Here is a 23,367-nt window from a genome sequence, read left to right as displayed (position 1 = left end):
TAAATAACCTCGTTTATAGAATCTTTGGCCCTTTAGCCTGAACAAAGGGTCAGTTACCAGGGTATTGAGTTTAAGTTTTATCCTCCCAGTAGAAGGATCAGGGAGGAAATGACCCATGTGTTTTCTAGACGATAAGTATTTGGGGTTAAGAGCTTTTCAGCTCCCCTGCTGAAGGCTGACCATTACCAGTACTCACATAAGTGAGAAATGTCCCTTGTAAGAGAAGTGAACCTGTTTTCAGGCCTTAGGAGCCCGGTCAGACCAGAAAAGCATCAGTTTCAGACAGCTATCTTAATACTTTATCTCCAGGCTCTTAGCAAAACAGACTTGTTAATAGGAAGGGATAGATCCACAATAAAAGCGGGAGCATGATTTTTTTTATCCTATTAATATAAAATAATTACTCTTGTTTAATGTTAAAACATTGAGATGTATGAATTTGGCATTCAGGTATGTTTTATATAGTCAGTTGCTTGTATTTAATGTTATTCCTCAGTATGATTTTGTTTCCTGATCTGGTCAGTTGAGGGATGACCCATGAGCAAGAACAAGATTTTCCTCAGAAAATAGTTCTGTTTCACCTTAACACATGTACATGTGAATACACAAGATTACAAAGTCCTATGTTAAGGAATATAACTACAGTTGATTTTAACTTTCAAATTTAAGAAAAATGATTAATCACTCATTCCCGCTATTGCAAATCTCAGTAATGTATACATACAACTGTTAATGTTAAATAATGTAATTTCTAACCCTTATACATTTTACGGAAAGGATCTCTGTAAGCAAGAACTGAATTAAAGTCAGATTTTATGTTTTTAGTTTAGAATGTTTGTACTTTATAATACCTTAATGTGTTACTAGTTTTGTTTTATGTTGTCTTCCATTCTTCTGTTCTTTTAGCTGTCAGTTCCAAAATGATTATTTTATGCCATAATTACAGGTGAGATCTGAATTTAATATTACAAATAGGTTATTTTATTTAATAACAGTGTAGTCACACATAAATAATTCTGTTCTTTATATGCTAGTGAATTTTTATTAGTTCACTATTAAGATGCAAGGGTTTTGAAAGGGTCCTTAGGCCCGGTGTTGTGCACTGCTGCTCTCTATTAGAAGTAGGGTCTGACATAGCCTAAGCCAATAACTTGCGTTTAGGGAATCTTTCCTTCCAAAATCCATACTGATGTTTAATTAGTATGTTTTAGACCACCTCAGAAACTTTTACCTCTCACTGATTACTTGGTGGATGGAACTGAATGTTTATAGGTGAAAAAAGTTATGTGAAGGAAACTTTTTCCTATTTAGTATGGTTGAAGATTGGGTATAATACTGAAATATTTATGGGTGAATTTATGTCTGGGTTTGCTTCAGAATGATCTGTTGGTTAGTGAAAGGGATGTGGAGAGGGATTTAGATGAAGAAAGAATACCTTTGAATGGATGTTTATAACAGGAGATGGGCACATGGGGATTTATTCTATTCTCTCTACTTCATATGTTTTTGAGATTTTTTTTAAATAAAAAAGCTAAAAAATAATTGAATGGAAGACCTTCAATCGGTGATGCTCCTTTTGTCATTTGGGGGGTTCCTTGAGAGAATTAAGCCCTAATGCATCTAGTCTGAGTAATGAATTAACTTTTCTCCTGTGTAGAATGGTGCTACTTATGTGCTATTCTTGGGAGAATTGAGACAGTAGTAATTTTTTTTTTGGTTCCTAGTGAGGAACGTTGGCTGAGAAAGGCTGGTTGAGGATACAGAAATATATAATTGACTCAACATTGTACTATTGTGTAATTTGATATTTCTTTGCTTTTTAAGTAGAAATTTTGAACTTCAGTTTTTGAACATGGTCAAAATACCGTGTTGTTAACATGTTACCCTGTACTAAAACTGTTGGAAAATGTGGTTTTCTTTTCTATTAGGTATAGTCTGAATGTGCAGCCCATTCAGAGAATGCACCTCGCTGTGGTTGCCTGTGGTGAAAGACTGGAAGAAACTGTAACCATGTTGAAGTCAGCTATCATTTTCAGCATCAGACCTCTTCAGTTCCATATTTTTGCTGAAGATCAACTACATGATAGTTTTAAAGGCATAGTAAGTATTTGAGACTTTGTTAAGACTGCAGAGGTGAATATTTAATGGTATACTATCACAGAATGTTGTTTTATTCCTTCATTGAACAAAACTGTTTACTCAGTAACTAACTGCCCTCCTAGAGTTGGGCTGCCACTTCCATTTAAGAGTCCAGATCTAGGGTGTAAGAGGAGGGTTTGTTTTCGAAAAGAAGTAAGTTGCTTAAAGTCCTTTGCCAAGCATGGAGGTTTTATTTCACTGGCTATAGGTCCGGGATGATTTGACCGGAAAATCCTATAACTTAATTTTATTCCCATCCTTGGCTTGGGAGTGCCTCAACAAAGTGTGCACAGAGATTTTAATTCTGTTTTCAGGGGTGGGAGCTCTTAATTGACAATATGGAAGGAAGTGGCTTTTTGTTTTGATAAGAAAGTTCTTTATTTTGGTTTTGTATTAGTTACAATCAGTTTGGCTATATTGGCAGAAAACCCAAACTAACAGTGGCTTAAACAAGATAGAAGTTTATTTCTCTCTCACATAAGAGTAGGCAGTCTATGGTATATGGTAGCTCCATGTCTTCAGGGACTCTGGCTTCTGTCTTTTTAACATAAGCCATTTTAACATAAGACTTCTCCTTCATGGTCCAAGATGCTACTCACTCTTCAGCCCTCACACCCATATTTTAACCAACACAAGGGAGAAAGGAGTGAGGAAGGCAATCCCTTCCTACCCTCTATGGATATTTTCCAGAAGTTGCATATGATATTCTTGCCAATATCTCATTGGCCTGAACTTAGTCATGTAACCTTACTGTTACAGCTGTTTGTGAGGGTTAAAAATACATTCTTTAATCAGGACTGCCATGTAACCTCCCTAACAATAAAAAAATTATTACTATGCAAGAAGAGTAGAACAGATAGATATGAGGGAAGAACATATAAGAAAAAAGAAAATTCACCTGAAATCTCACTACCTTGTGTTCTGAGACAGTGGTAAAGATGATAATAGTGATTACCCCCCTCCCCACTATCTCTGTTTATCTATGTACACTAAGTTAACTTTTCAAACTGATTTGGTTTTTATGCTTGGCCTAACTATGTAGAAAAATATGTATTTGGTGTTTTCTCAAGTTAAAATAGTTCAAAATACTGAGTGAAAAATACTACTTGTGACCTCAAGTCTTTTAGTTTTCAAACAAAATCTTTGATTCCAAGAGGTATAAAGCTTTACTTACTGTTCTAAAATATTTCTAGTGTCTGTATTTTTTTTTTTAAAGATTTTATTTTTAAGCAATCTCTACACCCAGCATGGGCCTCATACTTAAACCCTGAGATCAAGAGTCACATGCTCTACTGACCAAGCCAGCCAAGCACCTCTGGTGTCTGTATTTTTGATATGTGCTTTTGTAATCTTGATCTCTTTGTCTGGATTGTTTTCTAAAATATTAACTGAGGAATTACTCTTGTCTTAACAGTTCAGGGAATAGCAACAGATTGCTATGGAATGTGGAAACCTTTGGAAGTGTAATAAAAAAATCAAATTATTGTTTCCTCTTATATGCAGCTTTAGTGTTTTGTTCAAATCTGACTGATTGCTTGTGTAATCTGTACTGTATTTTTTAAAAAATTTATTTATTTAATTATTTGAGTGGGGGGTGGGGCAGAGAGAGAATCCTTAAGCAGACTCCCCACTGAGTGCGGAGGCTGTTGAGGGGCTCAGTCCCCCAACCCATGAGATCACGACCCGAGCTGAAACCAAGAGTCAGATGCCCAAGTGACTGAGCCACCCAGGCGCCCCAATATATACTGTATTTTTAAACTTGGTTTTTAACTATTACAATTCTGAGAATGTTTGGTTTTGCTTTTGATGAAAGTATCAAATAGTAGTAGAACATGCTTTTACTGCAAAAAAGATGACTAAATATTAGAATTAAGGAAAAAGTGACTAAGCTTTCCTTTTGAAGTTGATACTGAAAGTATCTTTAAGTGATTTATAACTCGTGCAGGGAAAATAAAATGCTAGTGTTTTAAACTAATTAACAGAGACATCAAAGCAGAATGTTGGAGTTAAAGCTATTCCCTTAAACTATGTTGGAAGGCATTAATATTTTTAAAAATTACTTGGGGCGCCTGGGTGGCTCAGTTGGTTAAGCAACTGCCTTCTGCTCAGGTCATGATCCTGGAGTCCCGGGATCGAGTCCCACATCGGGCTCCCTGCTCAGCTGGGGGTCTGCTTCTCCCTCTGACCCTCTTCCCTCTCGTGCTCTCTGTCTCTCCTTCTCTCTCTCTCAAATAAATAAATAAAATCTTTAAAAAAAAATAAAATAAAAAATAAAAATTACTTGAACACAGTGATAATTAAAAAAGAGCATCTTCAGCCTATTACATAAGCTACTTAGTTTTTCTCCCCCATGTATGGTTTTTAATAAATTGTTTATTTTATTATTTTTTAATTTTGACATTTTAAATTTATTTTTAATTTTTAACTTTTAATTAATTAATTAATTTAGTGATTGTGAACTAGTGGGGAGGGGCAAAGGGAGAGTGAGAGAGAATCTAAAGCAGGCTGTACATTCAGCATGGAGCCCAACATGGGGCTCAATCTCATGACCCTGAGATCATGACCTGAGCCAAAATTAAGAGTTGGATGCTTAACTGACTGAGCCATCCAGGTGCCCCATCCCTCTATATATTGTGAATGCTCTGTAGGAAACTTGTCTTAAACTGACTTTGAAAGAATTTAGTGTCTTGAAATGCATGAAAAGTAAACCTGTTCATTATAGATTTTCAGATCTTTTTGCTTTTTGTAATGAATTTTTCAAAAATTGGCATTGATATATGTTTATCAGTATTTTATTATCAGGAATATCCATGCATATTAAAAATACATAGATAGACAAATATTTTCTAACCAGTTTCGTATTGGTCTGACTTTGAGTGTAGACATTTTCTGTTATACATACTTTGGTAATAAAATTAGTGGTTAATTTTTTTGAGTCTAATTTGTTTAGGGATTTATAGGATTTATACATCAGGTAAAGATGAGGTAGATGAACAATGTACAGGGCTTTCAGCTTTCTAATTTTGTGTTGGTTAACTTTCATTGTGCCTCTGATCTTTATGGTGGAGTCTTTCTAGAATATTATTATGATTGTAAGATTTTGAATGAAAACAAATGGTGGGAAAGAAGAATCTGACTTTCTCTTAACTATGTACAGCATAACATATAGTATGTTTAATTTTTAGCTTTTAAAATAATCTATTGGTTTATGATTTTACAGAGAAAATTAAAAATGAAATAATCTAAACTAAGGTTTTTTTTATATATTTTTTTAGCTTGATAGCTGGTCATTTCTGCAGACATTTAATTATTCATTATACCCAATAACTTTTCCAAGTGAGAATGCAGCGGAGTGGAAAAAGCTTTTTAAACCTTGTGCTTCCCAGAGATTATTCTTGCCAGTAAGTTTTTTCTCTAGTGTTTTTTTTTTTTTTCTAATTTTGCTTTTATACACGAGTTAATGAAGAGTTACATGTAAATGAGTTAAATAAACATACACATGTAGATTTTCCCTTTGAACATTAGGAAAAATCTTCTGATAGAACAAATAAAAGCTACAAAAGAAAATACCTGTTTAAAATGAAAAATGTAAGTAATTTCTGTGGAAATACTATTTCTTACATTTTAATTTATTCAGGTGCTGTAAACTGTTTTATTTCTAAGAAGGAGTAGAGGTCATTAGATCTTACTGGAGCCAGGTCTGTTGCCAGCAGAAATGCAGTGGCAGTATCACCTTCTCGTTGCTCACTGCATTTATACTTTGCGAAGTGAAGTAGATTGTATCATTAAATAGCCATTTCTGTCTTATACCAAGCCATGTTACGCTTTCCAGATTATATTTTAACACAGCCACAAATTTAAAGCATGTGAACTCAAAGGGAAATGGGAACCATTTGTTCAGTGGAGCTGTTCTTTGGTGGTGGTCTCTGGTGATAAACCCTGATCATTTTTTTTTTTTTTTAGTATTTTATTTATTTGACAGAGAGCACAGGCAGGGGAAGCTGCAAGGCAGAGGGAGAGGGAGAAGCAGACTCCCTGCTGAACAGGGAGCCTGATGCGGGGCTTGATCCCAGTACCCTGGGATCATGACTTGAACCGAAGGCAGATGCTTAACCGACTGAGCCACCCAGGCATCCCAGATCATTTTTTTTTTTAATCTGAAAATATTCAGAAGCAAGGTTACCTCTTTATTTTGAGTTGATTTCATCCACATCTGTAGTAGTATAAATACTGAATTTAAGAAGCTCACAAGTTTGTGGAAAGTGTATGAATTATGGGGGAAGAAACTTTAGTTACTTGTTATTCTTAAATGGAGCAAAGCAATTCTTAGCATATTAAGATATAATTTACTGAATCCAGGTCATCAGTAAGATTTAAAGTTATAATTTTGATCACTGAGTCTGCCTAACCAGTAACTTTGTTGCCATGTGTAAAAAATTTGGATCCTAGGATCTTTCTCAGTCTCTGCTTCCATTGTAAGAGGCACACAAATAAGGGGTTAAGATAGGGGGAAAAAAAAAAAAGCCCGAGAAGTTTTAGATATTTCATGTAGACTTTACAAGTTTAGAACAAAATTTTTACGTTGAATCATTGTTGTATCCCATTTAATAAATTGAGTGCTTATTTTTTGCCAAGAATCTGTACTGAAGTTCTGGTATATAGGAATGAATAGAACAGATGCGTTTCTTATTTTTATAGAGCTTATTGTCTGATGTGGGAGGCAGGGATTAAACAAATACAATATGACGTTCAATAAACAAATATATTACTGAAAAAACAATACATGATGATAGAAGCCTAAGGTTACAAGCATTTCCCTTTCATTTTGTTCTGCATTATTAACAAGTTTAATTGTTGGCGTTGTGATATGAAATTTTCCAGATCATTTAGTGATGCAATCTGGTTAAATTCCTAAATGGAATTTGAAACACTAAAATAAAATACTTGAAATCTGTCAAATTGTCCGCATATTTCACTGTTAGTTCTGCATCTTTTTAACCAGATTTAAGTAAATTGATGCTTTATTTTTCTAAGTGGTACTTTTTTTATTACTGAGTTTCTCTTCTTTGAAATAGATTCCCTACTCAGGCTCTGCAGTCAAACCACTTTTTTCCCCCCAGCTTGATATTAAATCAGCTGGTGGGGGAAATGGGGTGATTGCAGCCTTGTAGCTGCTCATTAAGGTGATGGCTTAACCTTACCAGAAGGAGGAGGCAACAGTTTTGAAAAGGAGCAGAACAAGGACCAAACTCTTCTCTTTATATTCTTAACTAAAAAGATTTAGGTTAATCTAATAATTGAGTTCTAATACACTGATACATGCAGTAAATTTAAATTTGCAGGAATTGGTTTCTAAATTTTGTGAGTAAGACAGATATAAAAAGTTTTCCTTGAAAAATCCCTGTAGAAGACACATTCAGCATCTCTCAGAAAGTAATAATATAGCCAGTCCTTCTTTAAAGACACCTCTTGTCTTCACCCTTGCTAAGTATATGCACATTTACTTTCATTTGTTGGGAGACAGTAAGCACGAAAATAAAACAGCATGGATTCCAGAGCTAGGTGGTCTGGGGTCCAGTTTTGGCTCTATCATTTACTAGTTGAGACCAAAATGGTACAGTGGTGCCACAGCCATTAGTGTTACAGGCCAAGGGAACAAATTCAGAAGATCTTTATTTTATTGGTTTATTTCTGTATTTATTTTAGGAAATTAAGATTCAGGATATAAATTCAGCTAAGTTAATGTTATTTTCCATTACTAAAAACATTATGTCCCTGATCTTTGACAATATTGCTTTTATTTTATTTTATTTATTTTTCCAGTTGTTAGTATTTATTTTTTTGTTCTGATTTGTTTTTATAGCTTTTGTTCTCTGAAAGTTAATATGAAGATTAGCATAGTATCTCCATATATACTATTGTAAAAAAATGACAGTTTAGGAAAGATTACTTTAAAAAATTAACATAATTAACTTGTCTCATAGGTATTTCTTTTACAACAAAAGCCTTTTTTATGTTTTATATTAAATAAATAGAATTATAATTAATGTTTCAAATATCTCTTCTCATAGTTAATCCTGAAAGAAGTTGACTCACTATTGTACGTCGACACTGATATCCTTTTTTTACGGCCCGTTGATGATATTTGGTCTTTACTAAAGAAATTTAATTCCACACAAATTGCTGCAATGGCGCCAGAACATGAAGAGCCACGAATAGGGTGGTATAATCGCTTTGCCAGGCATCCATATTATGGAAAAACTGGAGTAAACTCTGGAGTTATGTTGATGAACATGACTAGAATGAGAAGGAAATATTTCAAGGTAAGTCACTGATACAGTTAGTTGGTTAACAGTTCTCAAATTGTTTGGTTTCCAATATAGTTTTGTTTTATTAAGAACTAGATTAAACTACTCAGAATTTTCCTACTTATTTAGAATAATTGAAGAAAAGTGTGTCCTTCGTATTCTGTTTATTGGACCATTGTGGTAGATCAAGCCAGATGTCCTTAAAATGAAGTAAAATAACAATGCATTAAGTAGTGAACGTCATCTTTCTAGATTGTTATTCTAGCTAATAGTTGTCATTTTGTAGTTGTGCAACTGTAGAACATCTTGGGGGTGACACAGAGATGTGAAGAGCTTAAGACTCTGGACCCTGTTGGCCAGGTTTAAAACTCTAGGACCTTGAGTGAATTTTGAACATCTCTGGGCTTTAGTTTTCTCAAATGTGAGATGAGGATGGTAGGTAACATTACTTACATCATAGGACTTTTATAAAGATTGAATTAGGGGTGCCTGGGTGGCTCAGTCGTTAGGCATCTGCCCTTGGCTCGGGTCGTGGTCCCGGGGTCCTGGGATCGAGCCCCATATCGGGCTCCCTGCTCGGTGGGAGGCCTGCTTCTCCTTCTCCCACTCTCCCTGCTTGTGTTCCGTCTCTCGCGGTCTCTCTCTGTCAAATAAATAAATAAAACCTTTAAGAAAAAAAAAAGATTGAATTAGAACAGTGGCTAACACTATAAATGTGAGCTGTTTGGGGCTATTGGAAGTTAACATTAAAAAAAAAATTCTTGGGGTGCCTGGGTGGCTCAATTGGTTAAGCATCTGCCTTCAGCTCAGGTCATGATCTCAGGGTCTTGGGATCGAGCCCTGTGTTGGGGTCCCTGCTCAGGGGGAACCTGCTTCTCCCTTTCCCTCTGCCCCTCCCTCCCACTGTGTGCCTTCTCCCTCTCTCCCTCTCTCAGATAAATAAATAAAAGCTTTAAAAAAAAGTTCTTGCATGTTTCTTATCTCTCAAATTGTGGGGTCAGTGGAAGAATCAGGCTATTTAGATTCTCTGTGCATTCTGAATAGAGGAGTATGTTGTATGGTTTACCAATTTTATGTTGATGAGTTTTATGTCATTGTAGTTTGTGGGCACTGGAGTCAAACTGTCTTTATGTTTAACCTTGCCACCTATGCATTTATTTAACCACTTGCTGGTTAACTTTAAATGTCAATTCTCTCAACTGAAAAATAGATAATAAATGGACTTATGTAGGTTGTCAGTTTAAAGGAGATCCTTTTAAAATACTTAGTACATCTCTTCAACAAATGGTGCTGGGAAAACTGGACCACTTTCTTACAGTATACACAAAAATAAACTCAAAATAGATTAAAGATCTAAATGGGAGACCTGAAACCATAAAAATCCTAGAAGAGAGCACAGGCAGTAATTTCTAACATCAGCTGTAGCAACATTTTTTTAGGCAAGGAAGATAAAAGCAAATATAAAATAAACTATTGGGACTACATCAAAGTAAAAACCTTCAGCACAGCAAAGGAAACCATCAACAAAACTAAAAGACAATCTACTGAATGGGAGAAGGTATTTGCAAATGACATACATAATAAAGGGTTAGTATCCAAAATATATAAAGAGCTTATACAACTCAACACCCAAAAAACAAATAATTCAAATAAAAAATGGGCAGAAGACATCTGCAGATATTATTCCAAAGAAGACATCCAGATGGCCAACACACACATGAAAAGATGCTCAACATCACTCATTCTAAGGGAAATACAAATCAAAACTACAAAGATACCACTTCATGCCTGCCAGAATGGCTAAAATCAAAAACACAAGAAACAAGTGTTGGTGAGGATGTGGAAAAAAAGGAACCTTTATCCAGTGTTGGTGGGAATACAAACTGGTGCAGCCGCTATGGAAAACAGTATGAGGTTCCTCAAAAAAATTAAAAATAGAATTAGAGTGTGATACAGTAACTCTACTATTGGGTATTTTCCCAAAGAATACAAAAACACTAATTGAAAAAGATATATGAACCCTTATGTTTATTGCAGCGTTATTTACAATAGCCGTAAAATTATGGAAGCAAGCAACCCAAGTGTCCATTGATAAATGAATGGATAAAGAAGATGTGTGTGTATGTGTGTGTGTGTGTATATATATATATATATATATATATACTTTATATATGTGTGTATATGTATGTGTATATACATACATATACATACACACAGACACATACACATACACACAATGGAATGTAACTCAACCATAAAAAGGAATGAAATATTGCCATTTGCAATAACATGGGTGATCTAGAGAGTATAATGCTAAGTGAAATAATTCAGAGAAAGACAAGTACCATGTGATTTCACTCTATATGGAATTTAAGAAACAAAACAAATGAACAAAGAAAAAAGACAAACCAAGAGACAGACTCTTGACTATAGAGAACAAACTGATGATTACCAGAGGGGTGGTGGGAGGGGAGATAATGTGGAATAGGTGATGGGGATTAAAGAGCACACTTATGATGAGCACTGAGTAATGTATGGAATTGTTGAATCACTATATTGAATGCTTGAAACTAACATAACATTGTATGATAATTATACTGGAATTAAAAATAAAAATAAAAATAAAATGCTTAGTGCAGAGCATGGCACATAGTAAGCACTTAAATGTTAGCTCAATACAGTGACTTCTGAAATACCCATATAGACGTGCTGTTTATCCCTTTGCATCTGGTTGGGGCTATATTAAACATTAAGGAATATTATGTCTTTTATGATATGAGAAAATATGTATATGTGTATGTATGCATATATATTTGTCAGATGTTTTTCTTATGGCTTCTGGTAGACCAGACTTCACACCATTATTTATTACTCCTTTTTGTGTGTCTTATTTAAATTTTGGCCTCATTTAGAGTTGTTTCCTTGATTCATCTTTGGTGTGTGCAGCAGAACTGCTTGCAGCCATGCCCATGCCTCGACATTTCAATCTTAGGACTGTTTGTACCCATCGTTCTTTTTTCTGTAGATCTAGTAAACTTAGTTTTTTTGTTGTTGTTTTTAGCCTTCTCATTTTCTGAACCTTTTTGAAATCTTGATTTCATTTCAGTTTTGTCTCCCACAGTTGAATGCTTTAACAACGCTAGTGTAACCTGTGCTCTTGCTTAACAGTGAACATTTCTTCAGCTACCTGATTTGTTAATATAGCTTAAGTTTTAAAATTTCACGTACCATAAAGTTGTACTAAATAAAACAGGCATAATACCATGAGTTCCTCCTATTCTGATTGTTAGCTTATGCACAGTAATGTTATACCAGAAGATGGTGCTATAAGATTACCTGCTAAGGAATAATACGACTTCTCAGTAACTCTTCATTTGAAATTCATAGAATTATGAGAAGCTTACTATTGCAAAGAACCTTAGAGATAATTTAGTAAACACCATTATTTTTTAAACATTTCAAAATTACAACTCTCCAGTTCAAATCTATGATTGTCTTTTACTTATTTAAATGTCACTCCTAAATACTTTCAACGTCCCCCCCCCCCTTTTTTTTTGTCATGGCATGTTCTAAAATCAACTAGAACTGTAGATACAGGAGTTGAAATCATTTCTAAACTTTCAAACTTTTTCTTTCTTTTTTCTTTTTTTTAAAGATTTTATTTATTTGACAGAGATAGCGAGAGCAGGAACACAAGCAGGGGGAGTGGGAGAGGGAGAAGCAGGCTTCCTGCCGAGCAGGGAGCCCGATGTGGGGCTCGATGTGGGGCTCGATCCTAGGATCCTGGGATCATGACCTGAGCTGAAGGCAGACGCTTAACGACTGAGCCACCCAGGCGCCCTTCAAACTTTGTTTTCATCTGTGTATAATAGACTTAATGAAGAAGACTATGAGACACATGATTATACATTAATTACATTAATACATTAATTCAGTAGGTGCAGTTTACTTCAGCCTACCATCCCTGTGTTGCCCAGTGGGAACAACACAGATTTGCTTTGTTTTCAAATATTACTGTATTTATGATTGCTAATATGTTTCTATAAAATTTATTTTTGTTTCCTTTTTTCATATGTTTGTTTTTCCTGGTTGTTTTCCAGACTGTATCTGTAGCAAACATTGCATTGTTTTTTCCTACTAATTCTACAGTTTCTGGGTCTAGTGATTACTTATACTAACTTTCTAAACTGTTTACTTATACTGATTACTTATACTAACTTTCTAAACTGTTCCCTACACATCTGCGAATGTTGCTCCATGGTACTTATTGCATGAAAAGCTGTAAGACTACCCATTTAAGATAATGGCCATATTTTAAATTCTTAATTTGCTTTGCTGTCACCCAGTCCCTACCATTCATTACTGTTCATTTCCAAACTAATGTATTATATGCATTAAAAATTAAAATAGTAAAAATTCTGCTTTTTTGTTTCTCATTATGCTTGGTAGATAATGATAAAGTAGTTAAGCTATTGCTTTGTATTTTGTGTTATGATTATATTTGCAGTATTGAATCCCTATTAGGATATTTCTTAGCCTTTTTCTATTAGGGAAAACCAAAGAATATAAATAAGGCATCTTTAAAAAAATTTGTTTTTTGTTTTTACTTACTTTTTAAGTATTCTCAATGTGGGGCTCAAACCCACAACCCTGAGATCAAGAGTCACATGCTCTACTGACTAAGCCAGCCAGGTGCCCCCAAATAAGGCATCTTGAGAATCTTTTTCTTGTATATTTGCTGTACTGTGTTCACATCCTGCCATATATTAATTTGTAAAGTAGTCTTTGGTTTCTCCACCTACTGAGGGCAGGATGTGTGTTTTGTACAACTTTGTATTGGGAATATTTAGAATGGGGTATGAGGGGCGCCTGGGTGGCTCAGTTGTTAAGCGTTTGCCTTCGGCTCAGATCATGATCCCAGGATCCTGGGATCGAGCCCTGCATCTGACTCTCTGCTCAATGGGAGGCCTGCTTCTCCTTCTCCCACTCCCCTCTGATTGTGTTCCCTCTCTTGCTGTCTCTCTCTCTGTCAAATAAATAAAATCTTAAAAAAAAATAGAATGGGGTATGACATAAAGTAGCAACTTAATAGGTTCCTGACAGAGGATAGATGAAAGTTTTAGAAACTGGGCCATTAGTGAGTTATTAAAAAATATTGGAAAGAGAACATTTCCACATCCATGAAGTAGACATGATGGTTATTTTTACATATTTGTAAAAGGTATGTGATGGAGAACTTTCATTCTATTATATATATATATACATATATATATATATATATATATAGCTTATGAGAACAGAGTATCTGAACATCTTACTAACAAGGGTAGAACTCTTCAGAGATTAGTGCAGTAACTGATCTTTGGGAATTGATGAGTTCCCAGTTTCTAGCACTGTTGGAACATGCTGTGAATAGCCAGCTATCAGTTTTATATTTATATATAAGATAGACTCATAATGGTAAGTATTTTCAAAAGCATACATTATTCTGAAATGAGATTAATTGATCTTAATATGTGCACATTTTGGTGGTAGGTTGGCTAAAATTAGTAAATTAGAACTACATTTTTCTTTTTAAAAATTACAAAATGAGGGGCACCTGGCTGACTCAGAGGAGCATGTGACTCTTGATATTGGAGTTGTGAGTTCAAGCTCCACATTGGGTATAGAGATTACTTAAATAAATGAATAAACTTAAAAAAAATTTATAAATTGCAAAATGAAATCAGGCTTATAAAAATTTAAATAATTCATTGTATGTAGAATAAAAAGAAAAGTCTCCCCTTATATACCATTCTTCCCAGTTTCATTTCTTTGCCCAAATGATATTATAAACTTTGCTATATATTTTTCAGACACATTAAAAAATGTGTTTTGAAACAGATGTACATAAACACTTACATCTTTTTATGCCTTTTATACATCTTCAGTTTGCCTTTTTTACTTAGTAAACATATAATTGACTCATTTTTATGTCAGTACATAGTCTATCATATTTTTAATGTGTATATGAGATAGCAGAGAATGGATGATTTGGTTTTATTGTTTGTGTGTACTAGTATGAGCATGTAGTTATATGGCTGGAAATATCTCATATTTTAGCTTATACTTTACTGACTGTACTACTAGTGTGGAAAATTATATTTTCATTTAATTTTTGGCCATTTGTTTCCTCCTTTGTGAATGGCTGTTTGTCCATACCCCTTGACCATTTCTCTACTTTAAAATTTTTTTCTATAACCTGAACTCCTTTTATATGTCATGCCTCTTTTTTTTAACAAAATTTTTATTTAAATTGAATTTAGTTAACATATAGTGTATTATTAGTTTCAGGGGTAGAATTTAGTGATTCATCAGTTGCATATAATACCTAGTGCTCACTACATCAAGTGCCCTCCTTAATGCCCATCACCCAGTTACTCCATCCCCCCACCCCCCTCCCCTCCAGCAACCCTCAGTTTGTTCCCTATAGTTAAGTCTCTTATGGTTTGTCTCCCTCTCTCTTTTTTCTTTTTTTCCCCCTCCCGTATGTTCATCTGTTTTGTTTCTTAAATTTCACATATGAGTGAAATCATATGGTATTTGTCTTTCTCTGACTGACTTATTTCGCTAGCATAATACCCTCTAGTTCCATCCAAATTTTTGCACATGGCAAGATCTCATTCTTTTTGATGGCTGAGTAATATTCCTGTGAGTGTGTGTGTGTGTGTGTGTATGCCACATCTTTATCCATTCATTTGTCGATGGACATCTGGGCTCTTCCATAGTTTGGCTGTTGTGGACACTGCTGCTATAAACATTGGGGTGCATGTGCCCCTTTGAATCACTTTTTGTATCCTTTGGGTAAATACCTAGTAGTGCAATTGCTGGATCATAGGGTAGTTCTATTTTTAACTTTTTGAGGAACCTCCATACTGTTTTCCAGAGTGGCTGCATCAGTTTGCATTTCCACCAACAGTGTAAGAGGGTTCCCCTTTCTTCACATCCTTGCCAACATCTGTTTTCTTTTTTTTTTCCCTAAGACTGTGCTGGACCTTGTAATTTGATCTTTCACTGATTTTTTTCTTTGAATAGGTATATTTCTTCATATATATATATATTTATATATTTATATATATTTATTATATTTGAATGGAAAGAATCCAATGAAGATTTGAACATGGCATGGTACAAGGTGTCCACCAGCCCTGTCTATTGAATGTGTTGCTAGTCTTTGTTCTTGTACAATTCAGTTTCCTTTTCAGATGCTAAGAATATTTAGTTAACATGCTAAATGACTTATTTCGGAGTTGTCCTTTCAATAAAGTATTTTCTTATTTTTTCCTTAAGTAAGACTTCTTTCAGTCATTTTCCAGATTGTTTTGGGGGAATTTCTGATTATTTTATAATTATTGTGTTTACTGTGTTCTGAAAACTTCACACAAGGTTAATACAGTTATAGCAGATAATATTTAGTTTAAATATATAGCTTTTTCCCTTAGGAATTCTGGCTTTTCTTTCTCTTTCTTAAAGGATAGATTGTTTTTACCCCCATTGTTTTTATTATATATCCTAGAATAGCTTATCACAATGTCTTTCAAACTGTGTATGGAGGACCAATTTTGTTTTTTAAATGTACAATTTTTCATGAGCCAATACTTTTGTAAAAATGATGTAAGTTACTAGAAAAGTATTAGATTAAATAGACCTAAAATTCTGTTGAGTTGCTATAAAGGTTTCTGAATGTTACTCTTAATTTCTGTACTTAATATTGTGAAGGACTTTAAAAATTCACTGTTGTGCACACTGAAAACTGTACTTTGAGGAATATTGGGCTAAGTCTGAAGAGTTTAAGAGTCAAATGAATTGAAAAGGCTTAGTATTCAGCTCCACTGATTCTCACCCACATTCACAAGATCTAGAGCTCTCTTTCAACTCTGTTGTTTCCTTGGGTATTTGACTTTGTGTTTTTTAAAATAATGAGCTGCGAGCAACTTTATAGAAGCTGAAAAGGCACCTGATGAAATTCACTGTTTTTGATTTACCAGTTTCAGATTGATCTCTTTGAAATGTCAATTATAAAAGATTAACAAATCAGTCTAAGAGTGATAGTGATCCTGGTAACAATAATAGCTAACACTGAGATGTGTCATGTGCCAAGTACTCTCTAAGTACTTTTTATTTATATGTTAACGGATTGAACCCATAATAACTGTGATATAGACCTAGGTACTATGTCTAGGCATATGACATAGGTACTAAAACTATCTGCATTTTAGGACGAGGACACAGTCATCATACTTTAAACTATCACCTACTTTCTCTTTCCCAATCTTTCCTGACTTACTAGTTTTATCACTTCTACATTGTAGCTTCAGATACCTTCTTTTATTATCTTTACTATTCCCAAATGGACAACCCTACTCACATTTAGGTTCACGTTAGTCACTTGGTTTTATAACAGAAGAAGTTTGCATTTCTTCTTGGTGCTCTGTGATGCTAAGGGAAGAATGGGGAACTGTCATTGTGCTGCCATATTAAACATGGAAGCCTGAGGATCTTCTTAATGTATTTACCAACAGAATGACATGACAACTGTACGGCTGCGATGGGGAGATATACTTATGCCATTGCTTAAAAAATACAAACTTAACATCACATGGGGGGATCAAGATCTGTTGAATATCATCTTTTTTCATAATCCAGGTAATCATTTAAATTCCTTTTATTCTTTGCATTTGTAAAAAAAATCATAGATAATATTTAGTCAAAAATGAAGAAATGCAATTATTTGATTTTGGCTTATATTAATGATTATCACTATGTTTAAGACAGAGTAAAACTTTTTTTTTGAACTTTTCTTAATATTGTTTTTGTAGGAAAGGATCTAAATGCCAAACATTTTTCACTGTTTTAAATCTTCTCCTATAAGAGCTGTGTTTTTAAACTAAAATCTTTGCAGAATGTTAATTGTATGGAATTGGGGTTATTTGCTTCATTGTTTTATTTTTCTTCACATAGAAAGCCTTTTTGTTTTTCCGTGTCAATGGAATTATCGACCAGATCATTGTATATATGGAAGCAATTGCCAGGAAGCAGAAGAAGAAGGAATCTTTATTCTTCATGGGAACAGAGGTGTTTACCATGATGATAAGCAACCAGCATTTAGAGCCATTTATGAAGCACTGAGAAATGTAAGAATGTGTTTTTGTTTTTTTTTGACTTTCTGTGTTGAAATTCTTACAAACTTAGAGAATTTGCAAGAATATACAAAGAATTTCCATATCATTTACTCATGTTCATTAGTTATTAACATTTTACCTTATTTGCTTTACCATTGGTTCCCTTTCAGTATAGACAGGTTTTGTTCTGAACCATCTGAATGTAAGTTGCACACATCATGCTCTTTTACTCCTTAAAGATTTTAATGTGTTTTCACTAAGAACAGGGACATTCTCTTATAAACCACAGTACAGGTATCAAACTCAGGAAATTTCGTATTGATACAGTACTTTCATGTGTATTCTCTTTCAATATAGAACAGTTTCTCAGTTTTTGTCTTTTATGACATTGGCGTTTTTGGAGAATAGAGCCTCTTTACCTTTTTTTCTTATTAGAATGTTCTTCATATTGCCTTGTCTGATGTTTCCTTATGATTAGGTTCAGCGTATGCCCTCCTGGTCAAAGTACTGTGTAAGCAGTGTGAGCTTCTCAGGGTATCCCATTCACAGTCACCTTTGTCTACCTGCCTTTCGTTGGCGATGCTGCTTTTGATCACTCACTCAAAATGTTCAGTTTCTCCACTGTGTAGTTGTTTTTCCTCTTGTAAGCAGTCTGTGGGGAGACTCTTTAAAATCATGTAAATACCTTCTCATCAAAATTTCTATGCTACATTTAGCATCCATTGTTGGTTCTTGTTTAAACCAATCTTTACTATGGTAGTTGCAAATTGAGGATTGTCCAGCCCTAGTTCTCCTTCTCCGTACAACTTTGGCACTCAGCATTCTCCTGTAAGGAAGAACCATCCCCTTTTACCTGTTTATTGACTGATACATTATTAGTAAGAAATCATTGATAGGTGTTTTTTTTCGATGATTTATAATGTATTATTTGTGTTGATGCCTAAGTTGTTTCCAATTTGGCCATTGGAATCCCTTTTGCCAAAGTCGTGTGCCCATCTGACATATTCCCTTCATTATTTTGGGTTATTTTGGTTGACTTCAAGTTTCATGCGTTGTGGTCTGAAAATATGCGTGGAATGATCTCGATCTTTTTATACTTGTTGAGGGCTGATTTGTGACCCAGTATGTGATCTCTTCTGGAGAATGTTCAACATGCACTCGAAAAGAACACCCATTATTTAAAAGTCTGTCTTTAACCCAAAGATTTGAGATACTGACCTTATCATATACTAAAGTTCCATTTGTAATTTCTGAATTTTCTCTTTTGTTCCACTGGTTTGTCTAATGTGCACTAATGCTGCACTGTTTTAGTTATAAAGGCGTTGTACTGTGTTTCAGTATCTGGGGGGTTACTCCCTCTTCAGAGCCTGTTCTCAGTGTTTTCCTAGCTATTGCATATTTATTTTTCCACAAATATTAACTCATTTAACTCAAAAAACAAATATTAACTCATTAACTCAAAAACCTGTATTTTTATTGGGAGCGAATCAGTTTCTTATATTAACTTAGGAGCTGCTGACGTTTTGATGGTGTTGAGACATCTTAATCGAGAGCAAGGACTATCTTTCCATTTGTTCTTTCAGGAATGTTTCATAGATTTCTTCATTCAGATTTTGAACATATCTTAAGTTGATGCTTAGGTATTTTATCTTCTTTGTTGCCTTTGTAAATGGGGTTTCCTTTTTTAAGCATCTGCTTTATATTGAGTTTGAGAAAACTATTACTGCCCCTTTCCCACCCTTGCCCCAGATATCTTCTTCTTCTTCTTTTTTTTTTTTTCTTGTTCTTGCTATCCTCTTTTATGTGATTAAGGTGGGTTGACAGGGAGAGATGACTGTACTTTACATATCTCTAGTTTGAATCATAAACCATGTCTCCGTGAATATGTTGGGGACCAAAACTTGGGGCAAGTCCAGATGAAGATTGGATCTATGATTTTGCTTAATGAACTATATCTTCCTGTCTATGCAGTTAATTCACTGATACCTGGGGAGAAGTATATGTGACCACTTATCTCTCATGCAGATGTACTCTTTGTTCTGCTAGACTGTGCCTAATCTTATGGGGATGTGAAGACAGAACATAAGTAAATAATAGGAGTGCTAGTTTGGTTTAAGTGTGGGGGTCAGGAGAAGAGCTGCTTGCCTCTGTTTTTTAGATTCTTATTCTTTTTATTGCTAATGACTGTAGTAGCCTCATATATAGGAATGAGGATGAAAATACTTAACTGTAATCCATTGTGACAGAGACTGTACTGGAACCATAAGAGAGTATAAGAACTTTGTTTGCCTTGAAGGGCCCGAGGAAGCCTTGTGCCTCCCTCAGAGGAGGCCTTTGAAGTGGGTCTTGAATGAGGAAGAGTTTTCCAGGAGCAGGGTCTATCTGGGCAGAGTACTGCCTGAGAAAAAGGCTCAGGGGTTTTAACACAAAAAAACACTTTTTTCATGAAAAGTCCATGGAGAGAGGTCAGGTGTGGAGCTGTTCAGTTGGAGTGGAGTGCTGGGTGATGAGGCAGTGGCTGGGCTGGGATCAATGTGGTGATGATATGCTGCATCAAGGTGATGATCTGCAATGATAAGGAATTCAAGTTTTTTCCTGGAAATCAGTGTTTCTCAAACTTGGTGGTAGGCAGAGTGCTAATGGCATTGTAGGCTCTCATTTTATATGTTATTTGCTAAGTTTCTTCTCCTGTAAACTTGATAGATAAAGTTTCTGTATAATCAGTTTATCATGATATAGCTACACTCACTGAAGAATTCTAAAATTTAGTGTTGATATTCATTTAATGTAGCAGATCTTACATGCCCCCAGAAATCAATTTTGTATATTAATGCTTTATCATGTGTTGTCAAAAGGTGATAAAAATGAAGAAAAGTACTTTTGGGGTTCTGAGACTGCAGAAGAGAAAAGAAATATATTCTTATAAAAATATGATTTCTTTGTTTCCTTTGAGCATTAAGAAAATCCATTATTAAGGAATTAAATTTCACTAGTTTTATTTGATCTTTTCTTTGATCTTTGGTAAATATATACCTTTAAAAAGCTGAGTAATGGTTTTAAGCTGACTAATTACACTTGATTTAAAAAAATAAATCTTTTAAAATGACTTCAAATACTGAACTGATTATTTGTATTTGTTTTGAATCTGTATTAATTATAGCTGTATCTTTCCATTTTTCAACTTAAGTTAATCAGTCTTTTATGGTGCTCTTGGTTAGTGTTTTTATCTTCCCTTATCTATAATTCAATGAGAAGTGTAATTTTTAAAAGCAATGTATTCACACAAGAGTATTTATGCAAGTTTCAGACAGAAGCTTAGTCATTGCCATTGAATGCAATGAACAATATGAATTATAAAGGATATGAACCATCTTTAAAATGTAAATGCATGGCTGTATCTTCCAGCAAATCAGGTTTTATGGTCCATACATATTTGTTAAATATTAGTTGTAGAGTGAATAAAAATATTAAGATTAAAAATTGCAAATACAAAATGGGAACAAAACATTTTATTGCTCTGTAAGGTATTTTCTGCTTCACGTATTTCATTCTGAATTACATTTCTTGGTGGTTCTGTGTTAACTTTGATTTACTTCACATCCTGCTTATATTTGCCTAACTGTCTTCACAAGGGAGTGGTCCTGAGTGTTTCCCTTCTGTCTATGGTCATCCACCTTGTCCATGGGGGATACGTTCCAAGCCCCCCAGGGGATGTCTTCAGTACAGATAGTACTGAACTCTATATATACTGTGTTTTTTTCCTATACATACATATCTCTGATAAAGTTTAGTTTATAAATTAGACACATAAGAGATTAAGAACAATAACTAATAATGAAGTAGAACAATTATATAACAATATATTGTAATAAAGGCAGAGAAGGAAAAGTGAAAATGAGTCAGGCACAGCATACAGTGTGGAAAGTGGAAAAAGGCCTCCAGTCAGGTGAGGCCACATGTGGGCTCTGGGAAGGGGAACACCTAGATGCAGGTTACGTCCTGCACAGCTCTGCAGTGCTGCAGATGATGTGAAAGGCAGATGTGCCATGACCTCAGGCTCTATTTATATGGGTGGCAGTTTTGGTAATTTATCATCTTTTCCCTGAAAGGTCAAATTAGTTGTGTTATATGGTGGACTAAAAGAGCTCTAATTCACGGGGCACTGTTTTTATTTTAGAAAAGTCTTCTTCAAAATACTTAGGGAAGAAAAAAAAATTTTTTTTAATTACTCATTTACTTAAGTAATCTCTACACTGAACATGGGGCTTGAACTCATGACCCCGAGAACAGGAGTCGCATGCTTCTCTTACTGAGCCAGCCAGGCGCCCCATGAAAAAAAATTTTTTTTAACCACAAACACTGGGATTTAAATAACATGAAAATGAATGAACTGAATATCAGGTACTTCATATTTCTGGGAATTAACTTTTAAACACCTTTGTAATGTCATTTTCCTTTAAAAAATTTTTTTTTATTTTTCATTATGTTCAGTTAGCCAACATATAGTACATCGTAAGTTTTTGTTGTAGTGTTCAGCGATTCATGAGTTGCATGTAATACCCAGTGCTCATCCCAACATGTGGCCTTCCTTAATACCCATCACCTGGTCACCCATGTTGTCATTTTATTTTCATTGCTTAGAAAAACGTCATAGTTTGGTCTTCGCGTTATTATTAGCCTCTCAACCACAGTCGTCCAAGGATGTTTTTTGTATGCATTGAGATGTTACTTGACAGTGTTACTTGATAAAGGTGATAAACCTTGATAAAGGCTGCTCTTTTTCAACATGGCTGCTTTTCTTAACCCCAAATAAATTTTAGGCGTATCCATATACAGCACTTTAAAACAAGCAAACAAAAGACCAATCCAGCTTTTATTAGTTTCTCCCAGTTAGTTACATGCCAGTTAGTACTATTTCCATTACATTCTTCCTAGTTAAGCATCCTCTCCTCTTTTCATTTTTAATCTTCTAAACAGTATTTATCTTCAGTGCACGTGACTGGGTTTAAAAATCATCCCAAGAATGATGGTTTCATGCAGTTAATGCTCATAGTTTTCTTTTTGAAGAGTTACCGAGGTTCAGCGTCTCTTTACATCTCTACATTGATAAAAGCCATGTTACAAATTATCCTTTAAGTTCATCCTGTTCTCCAAAGATTGACTGTGGCTTCCCATAGACTCACTAATTGCAATTCAAGTGGCACTTGCTTTCCTCGCCCTCAGTGTCATGGTAGTGAACCTTGGGGATCACCTTAGGTCATTTGAGCCCTCTGAGATGTCAGGTTCTGCATTTCCTTCAGGAGCTTGCATTTTTCACTGACTCTAAACTTCCACATAAAATATTCCATTTTTAAGCCCCATCTATCTTTCTAATTGAAAATATGCCTAGTTGCAAATGCCAAATCAAAAAATATAGCTGGTTGTAAACACTAAAATCACAAGTTATAATAACTGCTACTACAGTATTTTTCAAAATGTATTCCTTGGGATATTGTATATTTTACAGTAAAAAAGGACTCTGGTCAAAATATATTTTGAAACTGGTGGGCCAAACAACATTCAACACATGTATTTTTCATTTTACTGTTTACAGCTTTTCATGTGCCAGTGTGAGTTCCCATGAAGAGTGCATGATGTGGAGCAGCTCCCAAATGTATTTACCCATGGGGCTGCTTTGTATAGTTAGGGCTCTTTGGGAAACCCTGAACTGCGCTGTCATTTTGCATTCATTCCTCCCACGGCATGCCTCTCTCTCAATT

At 34.7% G+C, this 23,367-nt stretch overlaps 1 protein-coding gene across 3 annotated transcripts in view; it reads left to right on the top strand.

Moving 5' to 3' along the window:
• The window catches only part of GXYLT1 (glucoside xylosyltransferase 1), a 46,427-nt gene that overhangs the window by 16,805 nt on the left and 6,255 nt on the right, over positions 1-23,367 (top strand). For 2 of the 3 annotated variants that reach the window (XM_036065589.2, XM_036065588.2), the window contains 5 exons: positions 1,929-2,100; positions 5,415-5,540; positions 8,211-8,462; positions 17,009-17,132; positions 17,448-17,620. In XM_036065589.2, coding sequence (XP_035921482.1) covers positions 1,929-2,100; positions 5,415-5,540; positions 8,211-8,462; positions 17,009-17,132; positions 17,448-17,620 — 847 coding nt within the window. The remainder of the gene's footprint in view (positions 1-1,928; positions 2,101-5,414; positions 5,541-8,210; positions 8,463-17,008; positions 17,133-17,447; positions 17,621-23,367) is intronic. The other variant, XM_036065590.2, reaches the window with a different exon arrangement.

The sequence above is a fragment of the Halichoerus grypus genome, chromosome 6, assembly GCF_964656455.1.
Source record: "Halichoerus grypus chromosome 6, mHalGry1.hap1.1, whole genome shotgun sequence".
NCBI classification, from domain to species: Eukaryota; Metazoa; Chordata; class Mammalia; order Carnivora; family Phocidae; genus Halichoerus; species Halichoerus grypus.
This window is presented reverse-complemented; position numbering and strand designations above follow the sequence as displayed.